This window comes from Phoenix dactylifera, chromosome 3 (genome assembly GCF_051530095.1).
Source record: "Phoenix dactylifera cultivar Ajwa chromosome 3, Ajwa_hap1_PhDact_Kaust_v1.1, whole genome shotgun sequence".
NCBI classification, from domain to species: Eukaryota; Viridiplantae; Streptophyta; class Magnoliopsida; order Arecales; family Arecaceae; genus Phoenix; species Phoenix dactylifera.
Window position 1 is genome coordinate 7,888,623 of NC_143192.1, and position 20,397 is coordinate 7,909,019.

At 39.4% G+C, this 20,397-nt stretch overlaps 1 protein-coding gene across 1 annotated transcript; it reads left to right on the forward strand.

Annotated features, from left to right (window-relative positions):
- Positions 1-11,940: 11,940 nt before the first annotated feature.
- LOC103710542 (protein REVEILLE 1-like) lies at positions 11,941-16,497 on the forward strand. The gene is made up of 7 exons (XM_008796307.4): positions 11,941-12,364; positions 12,730-12,978; positions 14,129-14,263; positions 14,359-14,470; positions 14,558-14,619; positions 14,797-15,228; positions 15,322-16,497. Exons 2-7 carry the CDS (start codon positions 12,967-12,969, stop codon positions 16,102-16,104), a joined length of 1,536 nt encoding a protein of 511 aa, XP_008794529.3. The 5' UTR covers positions 11,941-12,364; positions 12,730-12,966; the 3' UTR covers positions 16,105-16,497.
- The last annotated feature ends 3,900 nt before the right edge of the window (positions 16,498-20,397 follow it).

The window sequence follows — 20,397 nt, forward strand, 5'->3', positions numbered from 1 at the left end:
GCCATACCTCCGACACTGATGCAATAAATTCGCCTGGTAGCGTGCTAGTTCGGGTTGTACAACGCCCTCATCGCCGACATCAGTGCAATTATTCGCCTGACCAAGCGCCGACCTGAACGACATGCCGAGCCGTACTACGGCTTCGCCCCGTTACATCGCAGGTAAACCGACCCCCGGTCTATAAAAGGGGGTTGGAAAATCGATACTGAGGACACGCACCGTTTACCTCTACTCTACACGATTTGCCCCCTCCCTGACTTGAGCGTCGGAGGGCCGGCGCCGGGAGACCCGGCCACCGGCTCGTGTGCAGGCACCCAGACGGAGGACGCCGCCCACTGTCGGATCGTCGCCCAGCCGCGGGAATCAGCCGCTCCTTCTCGCCGATCGCCCCAGACGGAGGACGCCGCCCGTCGACGAACCACCGCCCCACCGTGAGTAACCACCTCCCGCTCCCTCTCCTCGACCGAAGATTGCCCCCGGGTCCAATTTCCAGCAACAGATATAGATAGTGGTAAAATCTATCCTAAACCCGATCCGAATCTATATAATTCCTCTAACCGTTTTTCCATCATTTTACCCTAATCGCTCCACTTGCTTGCCCCACAATCATTTCCCTCTCTTTTCAACAAAACTTTAGCTACAATGCACACGCACTCTCTTTTCCTAATTGATTAGATGCTAGCCAATCAGTTACTTTCCATCTATGCCTAGATTTCTATCCACAAACTCAATATTAAATCAATCCTTTAAGTTTTTTGTTTTGTTTTATCTTTTATATGATGATCACATATTCTTACTTTAGTTCCCATAGAACTTCTTGATACGATTATAGATTGTTGCTTCAATTCTCATAGATCTGAGCTGCTTCAATTTGTTGTTCTCTCGATTTTGACTTCTGAAAGAATAATATTTTTTTTGTTTGTTGTGTTTCTATTATTATTGAAAAATTTAGTTTGTTATGTTATATATCTTAGACTCTTATTTTATTTAATGTTATGTGAAGTAGTAAAGTTTATTTTATATTCCTTTTCATTTGTTTAATTTATATGCAAAAAACAATAATTTTTGCAACCAATCCCTATGGTGGCCACCTCCTCCGCCCCTCTATTTTCTTTCTTCTCTCACTCCACCACCCGCTTCCAGCTGTGCGGCTTCTGCTTCTTAGCCCTCTCCCTCCATGCTGAAAACGAGAAGCTCCGAGCACTCCCCGAGCTCTTCTCTAGGCCCGGCATCAGGAGAGCTTAGGAGGCAGGACGAGAAAAAATAGAAGAGAAAGTATTAGGTTACTTACATCTGATCACTTCAAAGTTTCAATCCAGTTAAACGGGTTAGGTATAGCTGTTTTAATATAATTAAAACATCATAAATTTCATCATCAATTCAGAAGTCAAGCGAAGTCAAAATCAAACACTATGGAGAAATGCCTCATGCCCTAAATCAGATCGGTCGGGTGACAGTGCCCGACTGCCTAGGTTGATCCGAGTAAAGAGAATTCTACGAGTCAGGTAAAGATCAAAAGTAGCTAAATCTAGTTAGGGCAGAAGTAATGGGTCGGTCTACTACCCGGGTATCGGGGTGATTTAGGATCTCCAAACTGGGTCAATTTGAATCGGAGCAACAAGAAAAGCAAGGTTTACACTAGGATCCCTAAGCTTGTCTAGAGAGAAAAAGAGGAATAGGAGAGGGAATCTCAGTCCAAGTTCAGTCAGAAATTTGGGTTTTGTTGGTCATAGTAGCATAAACTATCACAATATTTGACCATGGGCTAGAGAGAGAAATTACCAATTTTAGGGAAGAACAGTAGAATCCATATATTTATAAAAATTAATAATTAAATAAGAGAAAGAATGGGAAGAAGAACAAATAAAAACTAAGAACAAGAAGAAGTTGGGAAGGAATAGAGGAAAAGGAGGAGAAGGTAGTGGTCGGAGAAGAAGGTTCGGCGGCGGCGGTCGACAGCAGGCGGCGGCCAGCGGTAGTTGCAGTAGCCGACGAGGAGGAAAAATAAGATCATTCTCGGTTGGTCCGAAACAGGAGAAATAGCTCAACAAAAGAAAAAATAGAGTAGGAAGAGAGAAGGGAAGCTCATCGGCGGCTAGCGGAGGCGACACTCGATACAAGGAGAAAACAGAGCACATGGAGAGGTGGAGCTCAGCCTGGGTGGCACGCCGGCCACCGGAGAAGCAGAAGAAAAAGGGAGAGGGCTCGGTGGAGCTCAAAGGTGGTGATGTGTCAGTCGTCGAAGGCAAGAGAGGAGAGATGGGAGCTCGATGGTGGATCAATTGCTGAGGTAAACTCCGAAAAGATTTATAGGAATGGCTTTCAAAAAGATAAGCCTAGGGGGTGGTTGCTCCACCACGAGAATCACAGTGGATAGGCCCGATCGAAGTAGAGGCTAAGCTTATCCTAGCCTCCAGCAGTGCTCACGGTAGAGGAGGACTCTTCCCCCTCACATGGTTGAACAAGGATTTGCCCTATTCTAAATAGGAAGAGGGCCTTCAGCCCTCTCTTCACATTGGGCCTGGCTAACAGGCTGGCCCAATGAGGCTGGGCCTAACATAGCTACATAAATTTGAAAAAAAAGGAGCCCGTTAACATACAACAATAAAGTTTTGCATTTTTCGAGTTTGATTAAGAGCTTCATCTCCTTAATTTATTTTGCAATATCCTATTTGTCTTATTGACAACTCAGTCATATCCTTTTCCTAATATAAACTGTTTCAAACATATAGCTAATACTTCAACCAAATAGATGTTTACCATTTTTATGGGTATAAACTAGAAATAAATGCACTATATAACTGGTATAGTTATTGGAAAATTAATTATATATTGGTTTTCTTGTTGGAGAAACTACTATTATTGTAAGTATTATTATTGTCAATGTTGTTACGATCGGGATCATGTCGTAAGTTATAGAGTAGTTAAGACCAGATCGAATCATAAATCATGTCATAGATCATATGAGTTTTTACTGATTTCTCTCAAAAATACTTAAATAAACAAACTATGAGAATCAAAGTATGAGTCAACTATAACACGGATATATAGAGAATAATAAGCTATGGATAATAAGTCTAGTTTTCACCGATTTCAGCCCATATATAGTATTAATTTCTGATGAAATTTATGTCCTATTTGATTGAAGGTGTTGATATACTATCTACCAATTTAATTCTGTTTATATGTTGAATGCTCTAGGCCAAACAAGGATATAATTTTAATATGTGATTGTCAAAAAAATACAAAAGCTTGCTTCTTAACTTAAAGTCTATGAACTTCAATAACAAGCTTGCTAATTTTATTATTTGAGTCTATTAGTCAAATACAATTTAAGAACAATATAATCAAAGAAATTATAGAAAATGAATTCACATATTTACACATGATTTAAGATTGTATCTTGTGACATAGAAGAATGTACAATCCATCCTATGGATCCAAATCATGTAAGCTAAAATGATCTTGATGCAAGGATGGGATCCGGTTTGTTCAGGACCATTCTAGTCTGGATCATAGAACAATATATGATATGGTGCTAAATTAGTAGGTTCATTTTGATTTTCAAGTATATATCATGAGACGACGCTTGGCACTTTTGAAAAGATGGAATGATGCTTGGGCTTTTACAGAGTCCCACCTAATGACCTTTTCAAGTCTCACTTTCTGTCTGCTAATGTACTGGCATATCAATTCATAATGTTGGTATCTTTTCTAACAAGAGATATTTGATCTGCAACCAAGCCGATAATAGCAACCTAGCTATGAATATGATGTCTTTTCTCATTGCCCATATGTCACATTTGGCTAGTTAAACGTACTCAATCTTATAAAAATAAGCATAACAAACAACGCAAGCTTATCCATCATTCATGAAAAGCACGTGCTAAGGAACTAACTAGCAGTGAAGGATTCCGTAGTTAGTGCAGCAATGGAAGGAGGGTTGGTCTGGAAGGATGGAGATGGATATCATATCCACAAAGTGAAAAAGCAAAAAGTCTCAAAAAGAACTGGGTTAGGTAACTTTATTTAGGTACGAAATTGATGACTAGAATCAAAGTTCGAGGGCTGTAAGACCTAGTAAACTAGGCTCGATCCACTTGACCGGCGTGCTCATTTTGGCCCAAAAAGAAAAAAAAAAAAAAAATTTGGCCCGTGCCGCACATATGCTTGGAGGGAAGAGAGTCCCGATTAAAGTTTTCTTCCTCTCCGAGAAGATCGGATGGAATCCAACTCTAAGTTGGATTTTGGTCGCCGCTGAGCTCTCTTGTCGTCGGAGGCTTACCTTGATCCCTTATGGTGGCTGGAAGCTATGGCCGGAGCTCCAGCCATCGGGATGCATTTGTTTCATAGTTCAAGGAATCAGAACCCCTAATTTTTTTTTCCTTTTGGCGTTGTCGGCCGCCGGCCGGCCGCCTGTTGGCCGGCCATGGGTCTCCAACCCCGGGCATCACTTGCAGCCATTATCTTCCTTCTTCTTCCTTGGTTAGAGAGAGTCCTTTCTTTCCCTTTTCTCTCTCTTTTTCATGCTTTTTCTCTCTACAATGTTTCTCTATACTTGACTCGTGGACCAGATACATTGATGATTCAGGATGGCCTGTACCATCGATGAACCAAACCCAGACCTTTGGTTGAATATGAGTTGAGATTCTCTCTTCTCTCCCTCTCTCTCTTTAGACAGGCTTATGGATCTTAGTGTAAGATTTGCTTTTTTTGTTGCTCGAATCCAAGTTGATCCAGTTTGGAGACCCTGAACCGCCCTGGTATCCGGGCAGTAGATCAACCCATTACTTCAGTCATAGCTAAATCTTTTAAAATTTGGCCACTATTGATCTTCACCTAACCAATTGAATTCTTTTTACTCAGACCAACTTGGGCAATCAGGCACTATCACCTGACCGACCTGATTTGGAGGAATAAAGCCATTTTTCAATATTTTTTTTGGCTTCGCTTGGCTTCTAACATGATGATGAAATTAATAATATTTTAATGATATTAAAACAAGTGCTTCTGATCTATCTAACTAAAGTAAAATTTTTCTAGCGAAAAGATGTAAGTAACCTAATGCTTCAAAGTGTCTTTTCTAAATTTTTGGTAAAATAATAATTAGTTTATTAAGTTTGATCATGATATATGTTTTATACTTAGTTAAACGGGTCAGGTATGTTATTTTTATAATAGTAATTATTTTAAATTATGCTATGGGTTTTATACTTTGTGTATTCTAACCCATGCCACTGGATTACATTGCCATAGCCTGATATCGAATTTCTGGTATTTTTTATGAAAATAATAGTATATTTCAGAAAAATATGCCTTATTCGAGAAATAATTTATTTCTTAGTCAACATTTTATGCTTTTAACTAATTATTTAACAAGCTTGATCTCACTTTAGGATGATACATTACTTACTGGGCTAGTGTAGCTCATTATTATATTTTTTCTATTTTTTAGATCCGGATTGTCACACCCCCGCCTCCACGGAGCACGTGAGGCACCCAGTGCCCACGTGGGGGCCACATGAGGGGGGAACACGGGGCTCTCCTGCCAGATATTGTCCGGTTCTGGGGCTTCACGCAAGCGTCCTTCATCCCTCCCCGGTTTTGTTTTCCTCCCAAAACGCGTCTGCAGGATTTAGAGTCACCCGCCTCATATGCCCAGGCTCTGGAACGAGTCTTTCCGATGTGGGACTATTGGGCCTCACACCCTTCCCACCATCGGACAAGAGCCGTCCTCGGCTCTGAAACCAAATGTCACGCCCCCACCTCCGCGGAGCATGTGAGGCACCCAGTGCCCACGTGGGGGCCACATGAGGGGGGAACACGGGGCTCCCCTGCCAGATATTGTCCGGTTCTGGGGCTTCACGCAAGCGTCCTTCATCCCTCCTCGGTTTTGTTTTCCTCCCAAAACGCGTCTGCAGGATTTGGAGACACCCGCCTCATATGCCCAGGCTCTGGAACGAGTCTTTCCGATGTAGGACTATTGAGCCTCACACCCTTCCCACCATCGGACAAGAGCCGTCCTCGGCTCTGATATCAAATGTCACGCCCCCGCCTCCACGGAGCACGTGAGGCACCCAGTGCCCACGTGGGGGCCACATGAGGGGGGAACACAGGGCTCTCCTGCCAGATATTGTCCGGTTCTGGGGCTTCACGCAAGCGTCCTTCACCCCTCCTTGGTTTTGTTTTCCTCATCGGAAAGACTCGTTCCAGAGCCTGGGCATATGAGGCGGGTGACTCCAAATCCTGCAGACGCGTTTTGGGAGGAAAACAAAACCGGGGAGGGGTGAAGGACGCTTGCATGAAGCCCCAGAACCGGACAATATCTGGCAGGAAAGCTCCGTGTTCCCCTCTCATGTGGCCCCCACGTGGGCACTGGGTGCCTCACATGCTCCGCGGAGGCGGGGGCGTGACATTTGGTTTCAGAGCCGAGGACGACTCTTGTCCGATGGTGGGAAGGGTGTGAGGCCCAATAGTCCCACATCGGAAAGACTCGTTCCAGAGCCTGGGCATATGAGGCGGGTGACTTCAAATTCTGCAGACGCGTTTTGGGAGGAAAACAAAACCGGGGAGGGGTGAAGGACGCTTGCGTGAAGCCCCAGAACCGGACAATATCTGGCAGGAGAGCCCCGTGTTCCCTCCTCATGTGGCCCCCATGTGGGCACTGGGTGCCTCACGTGCTCCGCGGAGGCGGGGACGTGACACGGATGCATGATTGCTCGGAGCTTGGAGAGTGCGTTAGTTCTTTTGAAGATACCTTCAATTATTAAAGTTATAGTCAGACTATTTAAACTTGTTAGAATATTTTCTTTGATTTAAGTAAATAGTTAGTATATGTTAATTTATGTTATGTTGGAGCTATTATAAAAATTATTTGAATAAATTTTTGATTAAAAAAAATTCTAAAATTATTAGTGCCTTGATATGGTTTGTAGCTTTGTATACTTGTATAAATATGCGAGACATGATAAGATCTGCCATAAGATCTGCCTCCACAACCATATGTTTCCAGCTAGTCCTCGGCCGACCTACGAAATAAAGAGGGAGCGAACGTGGAATGCTCTCTAGATTTTGTATCCAGGATACGTTTTGTTGGTCCACAGGCTGGCATTGTCAGTGTCCCCTTCGAAATATCTGGGATGAGGATCGAACGGGTCCTCTGGTTTCGGTATCCAGGGTCACTTTTCTTGGTCCACAAACTGGCATTGTCACTGGCCCCTTAGAAATCTATGGGACGTGGTCTTCACGAACAAGTATCTATTGAGTGGCAATTTGGCTTTCCCTAGATATGACACTAATCCGGTAAATAGTGGCTGGATATTAATATGTATCTTTTGGTGGTAGGTACTTGACGGCGGCTTTGCCGGGAGGTCTCCCCACGCAAAGGGAAGATATTTGGAAAAGGTTGGCCCGCCTAAATCGGACTGGTCGAAGTATCAAAATAAATAAATAAATAAATAAATAGTTTTTTACATGAATATTTTTTTAAATATCGAATTTTGCATGAATATTCTTTTCAAACTTATATTTGCATGTATACTCTCGTAAAATACTTGTTTTGTCATTCTATCCTTTTTTTTTATTTTTGTTTTTGCATATATATCCATTCTATCTAACGACGTTAAAAAATTAACGGTTTCAAATTAAAATGACTAAAATACTCTTAATGGGTAGACATGCAAATAGATCGCGATGATAGCAGAAAAAGAAGACAGGAACAATAGCATAATTTTAACATTTTATTTTATTTTTAATTAATATAAATATGATTTTTTCTTAACACGGTTAGAACAACCGTTATATTACGGGCATTTGTACAGCAACAGAGTTTTACTAGGATATACATGCAAATATAAATTTTGGAAGGATATTCATGCAAAATTCGATATTTAGAAAGGTATCCATGCAAAAAATCTATAAATAAAATATCATCAAGTGATCCTCAGTCATCCAATAGATGACAGCATGGACTCTTAGGTAGGTAATCGAGCCAGGTGGGATCACATATGAATAGGATATAAGGCCAATCAAAAATTTGTCCATCTGAATTCAATTTATTTATCAATCAAATCAAAAATTATGATTTGAATCCGATCATTTTATTAAATAGATAACTTAACGCATTCTATAGTGGATTAATTGGGTCAAACGTGAAGCATTGTCCCCTTCTCTTAAGTTACCATGAAGAAAAAAAAAATAATCCTTTTTTATGTACAAAAGACTCACTTTTATATATCTTTATATCATGAATTCTTTATTCAAAAATTCTTCTATTTTGGTGAAATGCAGTATGTATTAACATTGTTGTCTCCGAAACTGTCTTAATTGCTGTAATGATGGTAGCAAAAAAGCTCAAAGAATTCAATAATAATGATGTTGAAATGCATCTATTGCTCCCTAGAAAAGAGGTCTATAAATTTGAGTGAGATAAAAAACAATATTTTATTATAATTGATAAAAGGTTGCCCTATTTCATAATAAGTTTTGAAATAAGAGAGATTTATTTGAAAATATGTAAAAAGAGATATATTTATAAAAGGAGAGGTTATGCAAAAACTACTAAACATGAAAAAAAAATCTGACCATCACAAAAGATAAAAGGGAGGACCTAGAGCGAGGTAAGACTAGCCCAAGCTTGAGTTATTTTTTAATAGAGTTTAGCTCGAATGAACTTATGTAATTGTGCTTGGTAGTCAAGCAGCTTGCAAACTGTTACTTCAAAAGATTCAGCGAGAGCATAATGTTTCCCAAACTTTCAGCTTGCATGTACACAACACACATGTGCACGCGCATGCACGCACGCACATATGCACGCACACACTCAACCACCCCCACACTTTAAGCTAATTTTTATTATCTTCAATACTACAATTGAACTAGATTATTATTATTATTATTAATTAGAATATAAAACTAAATTTTAATTATATAGTAAATATAATTATATATTATATACTGCTTATCTGCTTATTTTTGTATATAGCTTAAAATAGAAGCCGCAATGGTTGATACTTTAACCCATGTACCGTGATTCAATTCATTATAGATTGTATTAGATTACATGCAGTTTCATAAAATGGTCGGATTCGGATCATGATTTTTGACTTGTTTAATAAACATATTGGATTTAGGTAGATAAATTTATTGATCGTTCTTGTATTCGACCTGATCAATATTTGATCTGACCTGATCCGATGGTACCTAGCTTAAAGCTAAGCTAGCTAGAGAGACTTATGCCTTGCACTAGCTTGGCTCTTACTTGGTTCTAGCCAAGCAAGCAAGAGCCCCTTGCAAACTCCTTGCTCATCTAACATCCCTCGTAATATCTAGATTTTCTTAATATGTGACCATCTAACAACATGTTAAATATAAAAATTATTTAACCATTATTCCAATTCAAATTCTAGACCTGTTGGTATAAAATTTTTAAGAAATTGATCATGGCCCTTGTTGGCCCCTAGATTCTCTATTGGGGAGAGAAGAACGGTACGCGCATCCCTAGCATGTTTGTGCAAGTGTGTTAGACAGCCACCGATATTAATAACTAGAAAGAAGATAGGATGATTGATAGCATAGGTCCTCATGCCTTGACCTTCAGAAAATTTTACTACCATAATATTATCTGCCCAAAAGAGGAGAAGAAGGTTGCAACCAAAGTTAAAATTCTACTTTAATATCTAAGGATAAACTAAGATAACTAAAGGCAAATACAAGATAAAGATAAAGATAACAATGGGTGTTTGATTGGCCAAAAAAGCTTTCTTATAATTACATCCTAGTATTTATACATAAACTTGCAAACAAAATACGGTAACTACCCATATTTAGTGTGAATACTTGCCTACATCTAGACTCCACTTTTGTTGGCAGTTTCAGTAATGGTGCCACTATTCTTCTGCTTGCCATATGCCGATAATCGTTGATCCTGCATTGTTTCTAATGACTGTTCAATCCTATATCCCGATCCTTTTAGTTAGGCCAATGGAAAGATATCTATAAGGAGAAGATCGGTCTAACTCGATAGCAGTCTTCACTTCGTCTCTTTAACGATTGTTCAATCTATCCATGTTTGTCAAACTGCTTCTCAATTACTCATCATGTTCCTCAAGCCAAATTGGATGATGTCAAAGCTTCGATCTCTAGGTTCTTTGCCTAGGTACTTGGTTGGAGATTTTTTTCGATTCAAAATTTCCCTTTGCTTTGTTTTATCCAGTACTGCCACCTGTACAATTATTCTTGGGTGTCAGAATGTAGCATAAACAATATCTCCCTCATCCCATCAGCCATTAATCAAGATGGTGATGCAATATATGACATATCCATACATTGTGAACCCTAGCACCCAAGCATTAGAAATAAATATGTCTTTCGAGATTCTCATATTCTCCGGACATTTCATCCTTTTGATTGTGATTCTAGCTGATACACCTCCCTTTGGATAGGGTATAACTAGAGTTATGATAGAAGAAGTTTAAAGTGAATTTGTACTCAACAATCAATCCTATTTTATTTTCAATTATCTTTATATTAGCCTTATTTTATCTAACTCTTAGGTTACCAATGGAGTTGTGCTTGCTTCAAATTCTTTTAATTTCCAGGACACCCTTTAGCATGCATCATTGCACTTGCATATATATATATATGCAATAAAACTGTAACATTTTGATTATAAACATGGCCATTGCGGAGTCTATTTCAAGGGAGCTGTTGGACCGTCCATTTTGAATACTGGAGGACCTAACCCTATTGAACGGCCATGATCCCCCGGTCATCTGTGCCCCACAAATTCTGGAATTCTCCGATAAACATGTTTACCGTACTTGACCGTTCTCTCCCCGAATTCCCGCTGCGAATCCACGGCACCATAAATAAATAAATAAACTTCCACTAAAAATATCCCACCCGTAAAACATGTGGTCCTCTTTCGTCCAAATATTTTTTGATAACAACCCTGTCCCCGGTGGTGGAGGGAAGCCCAATCCCACTATTTTATAGTTTGTGGTGTATGGACATAACACGTGTCATCACGGCGAGCCAGAGGCGGCAATCGACGCTGACGTGTCGACAGCCGTAACGAAAGTTCCCCCGTTCCCTGTCTCTGCCGCTTTTATTCCACGACTCTTGGCCGTCGTTCCTCCCAATTTTTAGCGGTACTAGATATTTTAGAAATTCTCTTTCCCAATATGCCCCTCATACCTCACTAGAAAAAAAAATAAAACCTAATTTAATTTATTTTTTTTGCGGAAAAAAAAGAAAGAAGGGGGCGAGAAGAACCTCACACGCGTAGCAACCTGCACTAGGCCTCTCCCTGCTGAAGCATGTTCGATTCAAGTCATAAATTTCCGCGTGCCCTCTCCACCCATGGTTATCCACGTGTGAGTACGTCACCCCAACACTACTTCAGTTGCCAGCAGACCAGTAGCACTTCCACCAGCAGCGTCCAAACATGGATCATCCGGTCTCCGAATTTAATCGATGCTCGCGCGTTTCGAACTTGAACCATCCTGGTAGAAGACAAGCCCCGTTCCCACTAGGCTACCACTTCGGTGGTAAAACCTAATTTTTAGAGGACGTCATACAGTTATTACATAAGTGTGTTGTTTTTCAGGCTGCCTATGTGTTTTGGAAAGCGAACATAGCTGCTGACTGGGTCGTCTTTTTTGCCGCTCATCATTCTAAAGAGATTTTTTGGACTTGCTATTTATCCGTTTTTCTACCGTTGTGGAGTATTTTGGCTCTTGACTTTATAGGTAATGCTCATGCGAAATTAGCATGAGTGGCCGGTTAAAAAAAAGGGGGCCTTATATTAATTTATTTATCCCGGACGGTAAACCAAGAGCCGGAATTAAAAAGCGGGGGAGGTCGGGGCAACGCTGGGGCCACGGGACCGGGGATCGTGCAACGCCAGCCACAAGTAACGAACGGGTTCTCGACTTTTCCATGGAAAAGGACCCGAAAAGAGCGAAGAAGAAAAAAAAGCACTTCTGACGTGGCGGCATCGCCCTTTTTTTCCTCTCCTTCCCGGAGGGGATAAAAGGCACCCTCATTTGATCTAGAAATGTTTAAATAAGAGAAGATAATGTGGCGAGTGGCTATTGGACTGGTCCACTGGGACTGCATCTAATAATTAGACCTTCTCGTTTCCTTTTCTCGGCCTCAAACTCAATAACCCACCTGGTTCCGTTGCTCCCCCTCTTTCGTGTCCCTCTCCCTCTCCCCTCTTTTTCTTTCTTGCTCCAAAATTTTCCCAAATCTTGGAAGGAAGGAAGTATAGGAATCAAGGATTTGGATTCTGGACCGAAATCGCAGTGGAACACGAGGTCTGGATTTCGGACCCCCGGACCATCTTTCTGATTTTGGAGAGGTATTTGCCAGTTTTTATTCGTGGTGCTTGAGAGAAAGCAGCTCATTTTTCTGTCATTTTTGGCATGCTTTTTTGTTTCCTCCTTTCAAGGTGCTAGAGTTGGGAATGCTCTTGTTGATCTTTTCTTTCAGTATTGAAAAGAAGCTTGTAAGGATTTAATTAGGTTCTATTTTCGTTTTATGTGCTTTTCCCCATGTTGAGATTTATTGGAGTATGAATCTTTAAAGGATTGGATATATTACTTACCAAAATATGGATTGGATAGATTTGAAGTGTTTTTTTTTCCCTCCTCCCAAAAATAAGGAATGTGCTTAATTCTGTGATGAAAGCAGAAACCATTGATTCTGGTTGGCCTTGATTTTCAGAAACGTCTTGGGATGAGCTGCATGTGGATTTTGGAGGCTTTGATGTGATAAATTATAGCGTTTTGGGAGCTGATACAACAGGAGATACAGTTGAAAGATCGAGGAGTTTAGCGGTTAATTATATGCTGTGGAGAAAGGGAGTTGGAAGGAAGAATTCAAACAGGTGGAAGCAAAGGTTGGTGGATTTCCGTTCTACGGAGTGAGCTTCAAGATCCTAAAGTGACAGAACCTGTAGCAATGGATATTCAGGTATATATTATATTACCTACAGGTGGTGCCTCTTTTTCCTGTTTTTCTGCTTTATTTTTCTGAGTTCCTTATAGTTGTAAATTGCAGAAATAATTCTTTTATCTCTTTTCGTTGTCTTGATGAAAACAGGTTTGGCCTCCTGGCCTAAAATCTATCCAAAGAATGGGAAAAAAAGAAATGTTTATTTTCTCTGAATTTGGGATTGATTATGCGGTATCTTTATATGGCTATTTACTTGTAGGATTTTGGCTGGTTCAGGAGCAATAATTTTGTTGCCTATTTTCATGAGGTTTGTAAATAAGAGAGTGGGCTTTCGCACAATGGTAACATTGTTTCATTGGGACCTAGATGCCATGGGTTCGAAATATTAAAACCCTGCAGTGGTGGAGCCTCATGCACTAGGATGCCCTTTCTCATGAAATTTGTAAACCCAGTATATGTGTCATGAAATTGTATTGGCTCTACTAAATTGAATTTTGGAACTGAATCATCTGCAGAAATATCTATATAGTTGCTTTATGGAAAAAAAAGGGAAAAAGAGAAAATGAAAGATGCTACCTTTTTTTTTTTTGCTAGGAAAGATGCTAGCTTTTAACATGATTAGCTAATATGGAAACTTTGGACATGTCTTTTCAGTACAGTTACATGATTCCATTTTTATGTAGAGGTTGAGTGTCATATAGAATATCTTTTTAATAGTCTAAGACAAGATGTTTGTTCACTTGTACTTTTAGAGGTTGAAGTGATGATTGAAAGAAGGGCAGAAGACATTCAAGTAGCTTAGCTCTATCTTAATTTAAACATGATTGTTAACTAGTCCAAATGTCAAAATTTTGTGTTTTTGGGTGATTGCTCATAACCATAATAGGCTAAGTTTTCCAGAAGACATAGATGTGAATCTATATTTGTTGAGGAATAGTCCAACACCGGAAGTGCTAGGGACCCTAGTGGTGTTTAGGCACCCATGGGCCTGCCTGCCTATGAACTCAAGTTTTTGGAGTCGGACTTTATCATATTAATTTTTATATCTCTAATGTGTATTATTATAGTTTTATGAAAGATATATAGGGCACTGAATATCTATATCAAGATAATTTGATTTAAATGCTGGGTCTATTTAGCGTAAACAATTTGGGTGGTTTTCTTTTAGGGAAAAACTGAAAGCACAAATCCCAAGCCCGCATGTGAGCCCAATGATCAAATGCATGTGGATGTCAAAGCTAAATCTACATGCGGCCTTCAGTCGAACGAAGTGACTTCATATGGGGATGAACTTATCCATAAGGTATCTTCCATTTCCTAGTTGTGCAAATCATTTTGTAATTGAAGTTTTGGTTTCTTTCCTTTCGTAACTTATGTTTCTCCTATTCTTTTCTTTAGGTAAGGAAACCATACACGATAACAAAACAGCGAGAGAAGTGGACTGAAGAAGAACACAAGAAGTTTCTCGAAGCTCTACAACTGTATGGGCGTGCCTGGCGTCGCATTGAAGGTAAGTAGTGAATTTCTTTTCTTTTCAAATGAAATGTTTATTGGTCTTATCTCTTCATATTGTTCCTGACTTACAACCTACTTGCAGAATACATAGGCACCAAGACTGCAGTTCAGATTCGAAGCCATGCTCAGAAGTTTTTCTCCAAGGTCCATTGCCCTTCCTCCAGTAACCATTTCTCCACCATTTTATGTCCATGGTTGGTCTTACTTGATTAATGAAGTAAGATCATTCATGGAGATGAGCATAACAGATGTTCATGCACCGTCTGCCCAGCTCAATGCTGGCTTTTCTCTTTAATCACATTGTGATACTTTCTGGTCCAGGTGGTGCGAGAGTCAACTGGTAACAGTGCATGTACCTTGCAGCCTATTGAGATACCTCCTCCTCGACCAAAGAGGAAACCGTTGCACCCATATCCTCGTAAGCTGGGCCATTCATCCAGCAAGCGAATCCCAATTCTGAAACAACTGGAGAAGCCTTCATTGCAGATCCCCTCTGCCAATGAACAGGAGAATGGATCACCAACATCTGTCCTATCTGCAATTGGATCAGATACCTTAGGCTCATTTTTTTTGAATCCCCCAAACAGTTGTACATCACCAGTTGCATCTGCTGCTGAATCAAATGAGCAAGTCAATGGAGGTCAGTCACCAACCTTGTCAGCTGGAGAGGAGAACCTTGCTGCTGAATCAAATAAGTTTCAATTACCAGCCTCAGGGGCCATTGCGTTGACTATGGGAGAACAGCCTGCAGAAGTAATCTCTTTATAAGCATCAGAATTCCCTGGCAAATTGTTACAAAAGATTAATTCTGTTATGAACTGATTGTTTTATTCCATCTGTCATCAGGAATTAGGCCAGCGTCCTGATGGTCATGCTCCTACCGAAGAAATTTCATCGATAGAAGCACCCGCACCAACTCTTAAGCTGTTTGGAAGGACAGTCCTGGGGATCAATTCAGACAAGCCATCTTCTTCCAACATTGGGAACATGGTACAGTTTGTCAAGCCATCACCTACTGCTGACCTTAACACCCACTGTGGTAACAACGATGTGAATCTGCATGCTCCAACTGAGCTAGCCCTGCAAAAGGCTACCCATGGAGTTTTTTCTGAGGCTCAAGGCCGAAGCGCATGGAATCCATTGGATGGTGGTATGCACCCATTAAGTCACGGTTTGCCATTTGTTGGGGAGAACACAACAGAGACCAGTATTCTCCTCCTGCCTTGGTGGTCTTTCTATGGGAATCTACCATTCCCATTTATCCATCAGCAAAACATAAGTGCTACGCAGCATCCTCCTCAATCATGGACAGGAAGAGTAGATGACAAAGAGATACAGAGGGAATGTTCTTGGACTGGTTCTAACACTACTTCTGTTTGTGAAGTAGGAGTAGGTGATCAAAATGCTGTTGTTGACTGGCAGAAAGAAGAAAATCCCACGAAGGAACCAGCACCAACCTTGGGGCTAAAGCCAACTGATCACTCAGCTTTCAATATTAAAAATTCTGGCTCTGATAAGTCAACAAGAGGTTTTATGCCATGTAAAAGATGTGCAGTTGAAAGTGAAATGCAGCATTCACAAACATCTAATGAAGATGGAGAGGATCAGATGATACGGTTGTATTTATAGTTCACACAACCTGCCCTGTTTTGGGAGGTGGTTTCTTTAGCAATGAGCAGGAATGGGGCTTATGCATTTGCGAGAAGTGCAATGGTTTAAGCTGTTAATGGCAAGGAAGTAGATAGCAGAAGGTTTCCACTTAGGTCACGCCATCTCTGCTTCCTGTTGTAGATCAGATGATTCTCTCAGCTATCTGAGAGTTGATTTCATCATCCATTTATTTTTCAACCGTAAGGTTTTTAGTTCTGTTGCAGCAACCTGGATTGCTGTCACTGTTTCTTATTCTATGGCAAGGCTTGTCTGTCCATTTCATTTTCTTCTTTCGATGTTTCTTTCTCGGTCATGTGAATGTATACGTCTAAACAGGTCTTGCATCTATTGTAAGTTCTCTTTCCTGCGCTCGGTTCACTTCTTTATGGAGCCATGGATCCTCACATACCACCAGTTTGTCACCCCTTATGGATCCCCACAAAATAAAGAGTAACTTTATGTGGAACAGAAGCAGCTGAGGACTTCTTCTTATGGATTATTCTGGTGTTTCTTTCGTCCCAGATTTGCCAGCATAGTACCATGATCCCTAGTTCCATGATCAGTTGATCCCATCCACTTCTAACTCATTTCTGAATTTTCTTGCACCTCCGGGAGCTCCACAGGGAAGAGGAATTGAGACAAGAAGCAATAGGAGACCAGATAGATCGAGCATGAGGCATTTGATGAATAGATGAGAAATTGATTTGGAGGAGCCGACACAAAGAGGACAACCAGAGCTCACCCTCCATCCTGAATGCAATCTGTTTTCTAATGCCAACCACCTCAAGACATTAACCTTTTCTAAGACGTGGGTCTTTCAAATAAACTCTATAAAAGGAGCAAAGGCCACGACCACTATTAATGCACTTGTAGTAAGAATCCATACTGACAGGATATTGACACGATCGCTCATTCAACTAGCGTAAAGAGAGATTAAAAACCAAAGTCAGCTCGGTAGAACCATTTAACTTCAAGAATTCTCCAAAGGTAAAAATCTATCAAGCATTCTGGTGCATTAGCAGAGGATACACAAAATGAAAATTGTTAAAACAAAAGATAGGAATATAAAATGTGACCTGGTGAATCAAAAAAACTTTATTCAGTTTATGTGCTACTAAAATGAACAACAAAGAAAACGGGCAATAATTAGCATTCCTTTATGTTGTATACGAGGCCAAAACTGCAACAGCATAAACAAATTTCGTAATGGAATGGGAGGCAGAGGTGACACAATATAAACCATTAAGCAATATCGTGAGAAAAAAAAAAAAAACTAAGGAATAATGTGCGCACAAAAGCGTGCGTAAGTGTCTGAAAGTTTATTTATGTGAAAAGAGCATGAGCCTGCATGCACAAACACGTGTGCGCGTATGGAGGTGCTTGTGTCTTTAAAGAGCATTTAAAGAATTTTATTCATGAGTCTATCACATTTGAGATTGAGTAAAAGCTAATTAATTTACAAGAAAAACTTCATCGCCTAATGTTGCATCAGCAATGTGTTGAGTTTCAACTTAGTATGTATTATGTATTTTATGACTTTTGTATTCAGTTTGGGTCTACATGCCTCTGTTTTTCTGACTCTCATGTCAAAATTCGTGAGACCCTGATCTCATTTCCTTTTCTATTCTCTTCTTTTCTTTGTTCTCTTTGTACTTCATCCATCTCTTGTTATAATAACATGGTAGCAGAGCAATGGTACTTCTAGATTTAGTCTTTCTAGTTGCTAGTTAGTCCACGGTAGTTCCGCATCAAGCATTCCTCTTTTCTTGATGATTATGATTTAGGGTGTTACTTTTGCTGGCCTAGGATCTAGAGTATGAGAACAATTCTTGGCATTGCAAAGTTTCTTGGCCCCTTTCTTTCCAATAAATTTTAAAGTAATTCAAATTCTGATTTCTAATAGCATATTTCATATCCCTTTCCTTGACCAATCTCCATTTTGGGATTGCTATCATGGTTATGAAATAGGTTTGAAGTCATTTAGTTATTTCAGCTGAACTTTCCTACTTTTAGCTTCTCTATTTTGTTGAAAACTCTTCCCAAATATGATATCGAAGCATTTCATCTCACAACTCTTTGGAGGCTTAGAAGGATGTTTAGAGCGACACAATAGAATTTAAACTACTATGTGCTGATAATTGTACTCTAGAATTAAAGAAACTAAATAAATTTTTAAAATCTAAGATAGAAAGATAAATAAGTAGAACCAAAAGGCAAATTAAAGATAAATAATAACTTATCTTACTACCGAAGGCATTTGCCATTGCGGGCTCGTTTGGTTCGCGGGAAAAGAAGGGGGGAAAGTGTGGTCAACGGGAAAGTAATGAGATGCCTCTTGTTTGGTTGGAGTTTTCAAAGGAGAGAGAAGGGAAAGTTATATTCCCATGGGAATGTGATTCCCACATTTCATGGGAAAGTCTTTCCCATGAGAAACATGGGAAAGTTACTTTCCCATGAGGCGGGAATCACTCCATTTTTACTTTTTCCCAAAAAGTCCCTTCAGCATTAAAGAAGCATTAAAGAGGCATTAAAAATCTAATTTTTATTAAGGGCATAATAGGAATTATATATAACTTTCCTAGAAAAGTGGATGGCCAACCAAACATAAGCACCTTGGAAATTTGTCACTTTCCCATGGTCAACCAAACATGCCAAAAATACTTTCCTAGGCATCCTCTTCCTAGGAATTTGTTTTCCAGGAATCATATTCCTAGGAAGGAAAATGCTTCCCGCGAACCAAACGAGCCCTGCATGGAATCCACTAAGAATCTGTTGAAGAAAATCGTGACCCACTGGAATTCACCACTCAACAATGTCGATCCTTTGAAAGCAACCATGATTCAATGTGTACTCAAAAGAAACAAGATTTCATTAATGCCTATTTTGAGTATATGAAGGGGTATTTATAGGTTCTAAAGCTTTTTCATTGAAGAAAAGTCAAGGTCTCTTAAAATTCAATTCAAACTTGACTAACTTGCAAAGCAATGATGTCACACCTCTGACCCTAGAATCAAATTTCGAGGGCATGAGAACCTTCACATACTCTCAATGGTTTGTCCCTATAAACATGCAATGCATTCCATCTGTCAATGAATTCAACATAATCAATGTTCATATAATTCATACAGAGGTAGAAAATTTGAGGGAATGACAACCACCGCATACTCATAGGAGTAGGCTTTATAAGCATACAAAGCATTCCACTTGTCAATGAACTCAGCATAATCTGGATTCATATAATTATACATGGGCAATAGTGATTATTAGAACAACTAAACTACTAAACATAATATCATATATAATCCTACACATCACCACAAGTTGTAAACTAGGATCTTCTAAAATTTAGAACTCAAAACTTTCGGTATTTAAGTTATTTTTATATAATCCATAAATAACACTAATATACACAACTGATCAAAACTAGATCTACTAACAATGAAGATGGCCTTGCCTCTAAATATTCTTCTCGAATGTTTGTACTAGCCTAGTTATTGGGCCCTAAATCTGAAAAATAGGTTAAGATTATGAGCTTTATAACTCAGTAACTTACAAATATACATTACAGAATTAGATCAAACCATATCAGGTAATTTAGCTCAATTAGATTATACAAAACATGATACATTTGTATAAGTAAAGTTTATAATATTTTTTTCAATAATATCCACATACTAAAACAATACATTTCAATATAATGAATTGATGTATTTCATCAGAGTAAAGTAAAATATGCAGTCTCATAATCAACTATACTCATATTCACATACTTGACCTTGGTGTTGCCCAAGATGATAATTCATAAGAGTGGTGGGGGAATTAGATTTTTCAAAACATTTTACAAACTTTAAATAATGATTAAATAAAACTAATTTAAACTTTAAGTATGCATACCGAAATAATTAATAAATAAATGCACAAGATATGAACAAGCACAAACAACTCAAACATAGATTTTATAGTGGTCCAGTTCCAAACTCAACTTGTATGTCCACTCTCCAAGACTTCCTCCTTAAGAATTACACTATATCTATAAACAAGATTATAGCACAATTATTTTCCGGGCTCGTAACTAAACTCAGTTAATTTTTCTAGCAATCAACCAAAACCAAGCTATTTTGCTGGTATGGCTAAACCAACCTAGCATTCCAACACTTCGAAACTTCTTGCTGATTTTCAAGCTCAGCAAAAGTTAGCCAATTTTTTAGGGCAATCGATTGTAACCTAGCTATTTTACGAGTATAGCCAAACCTTACAAGATAGCTAATTTTC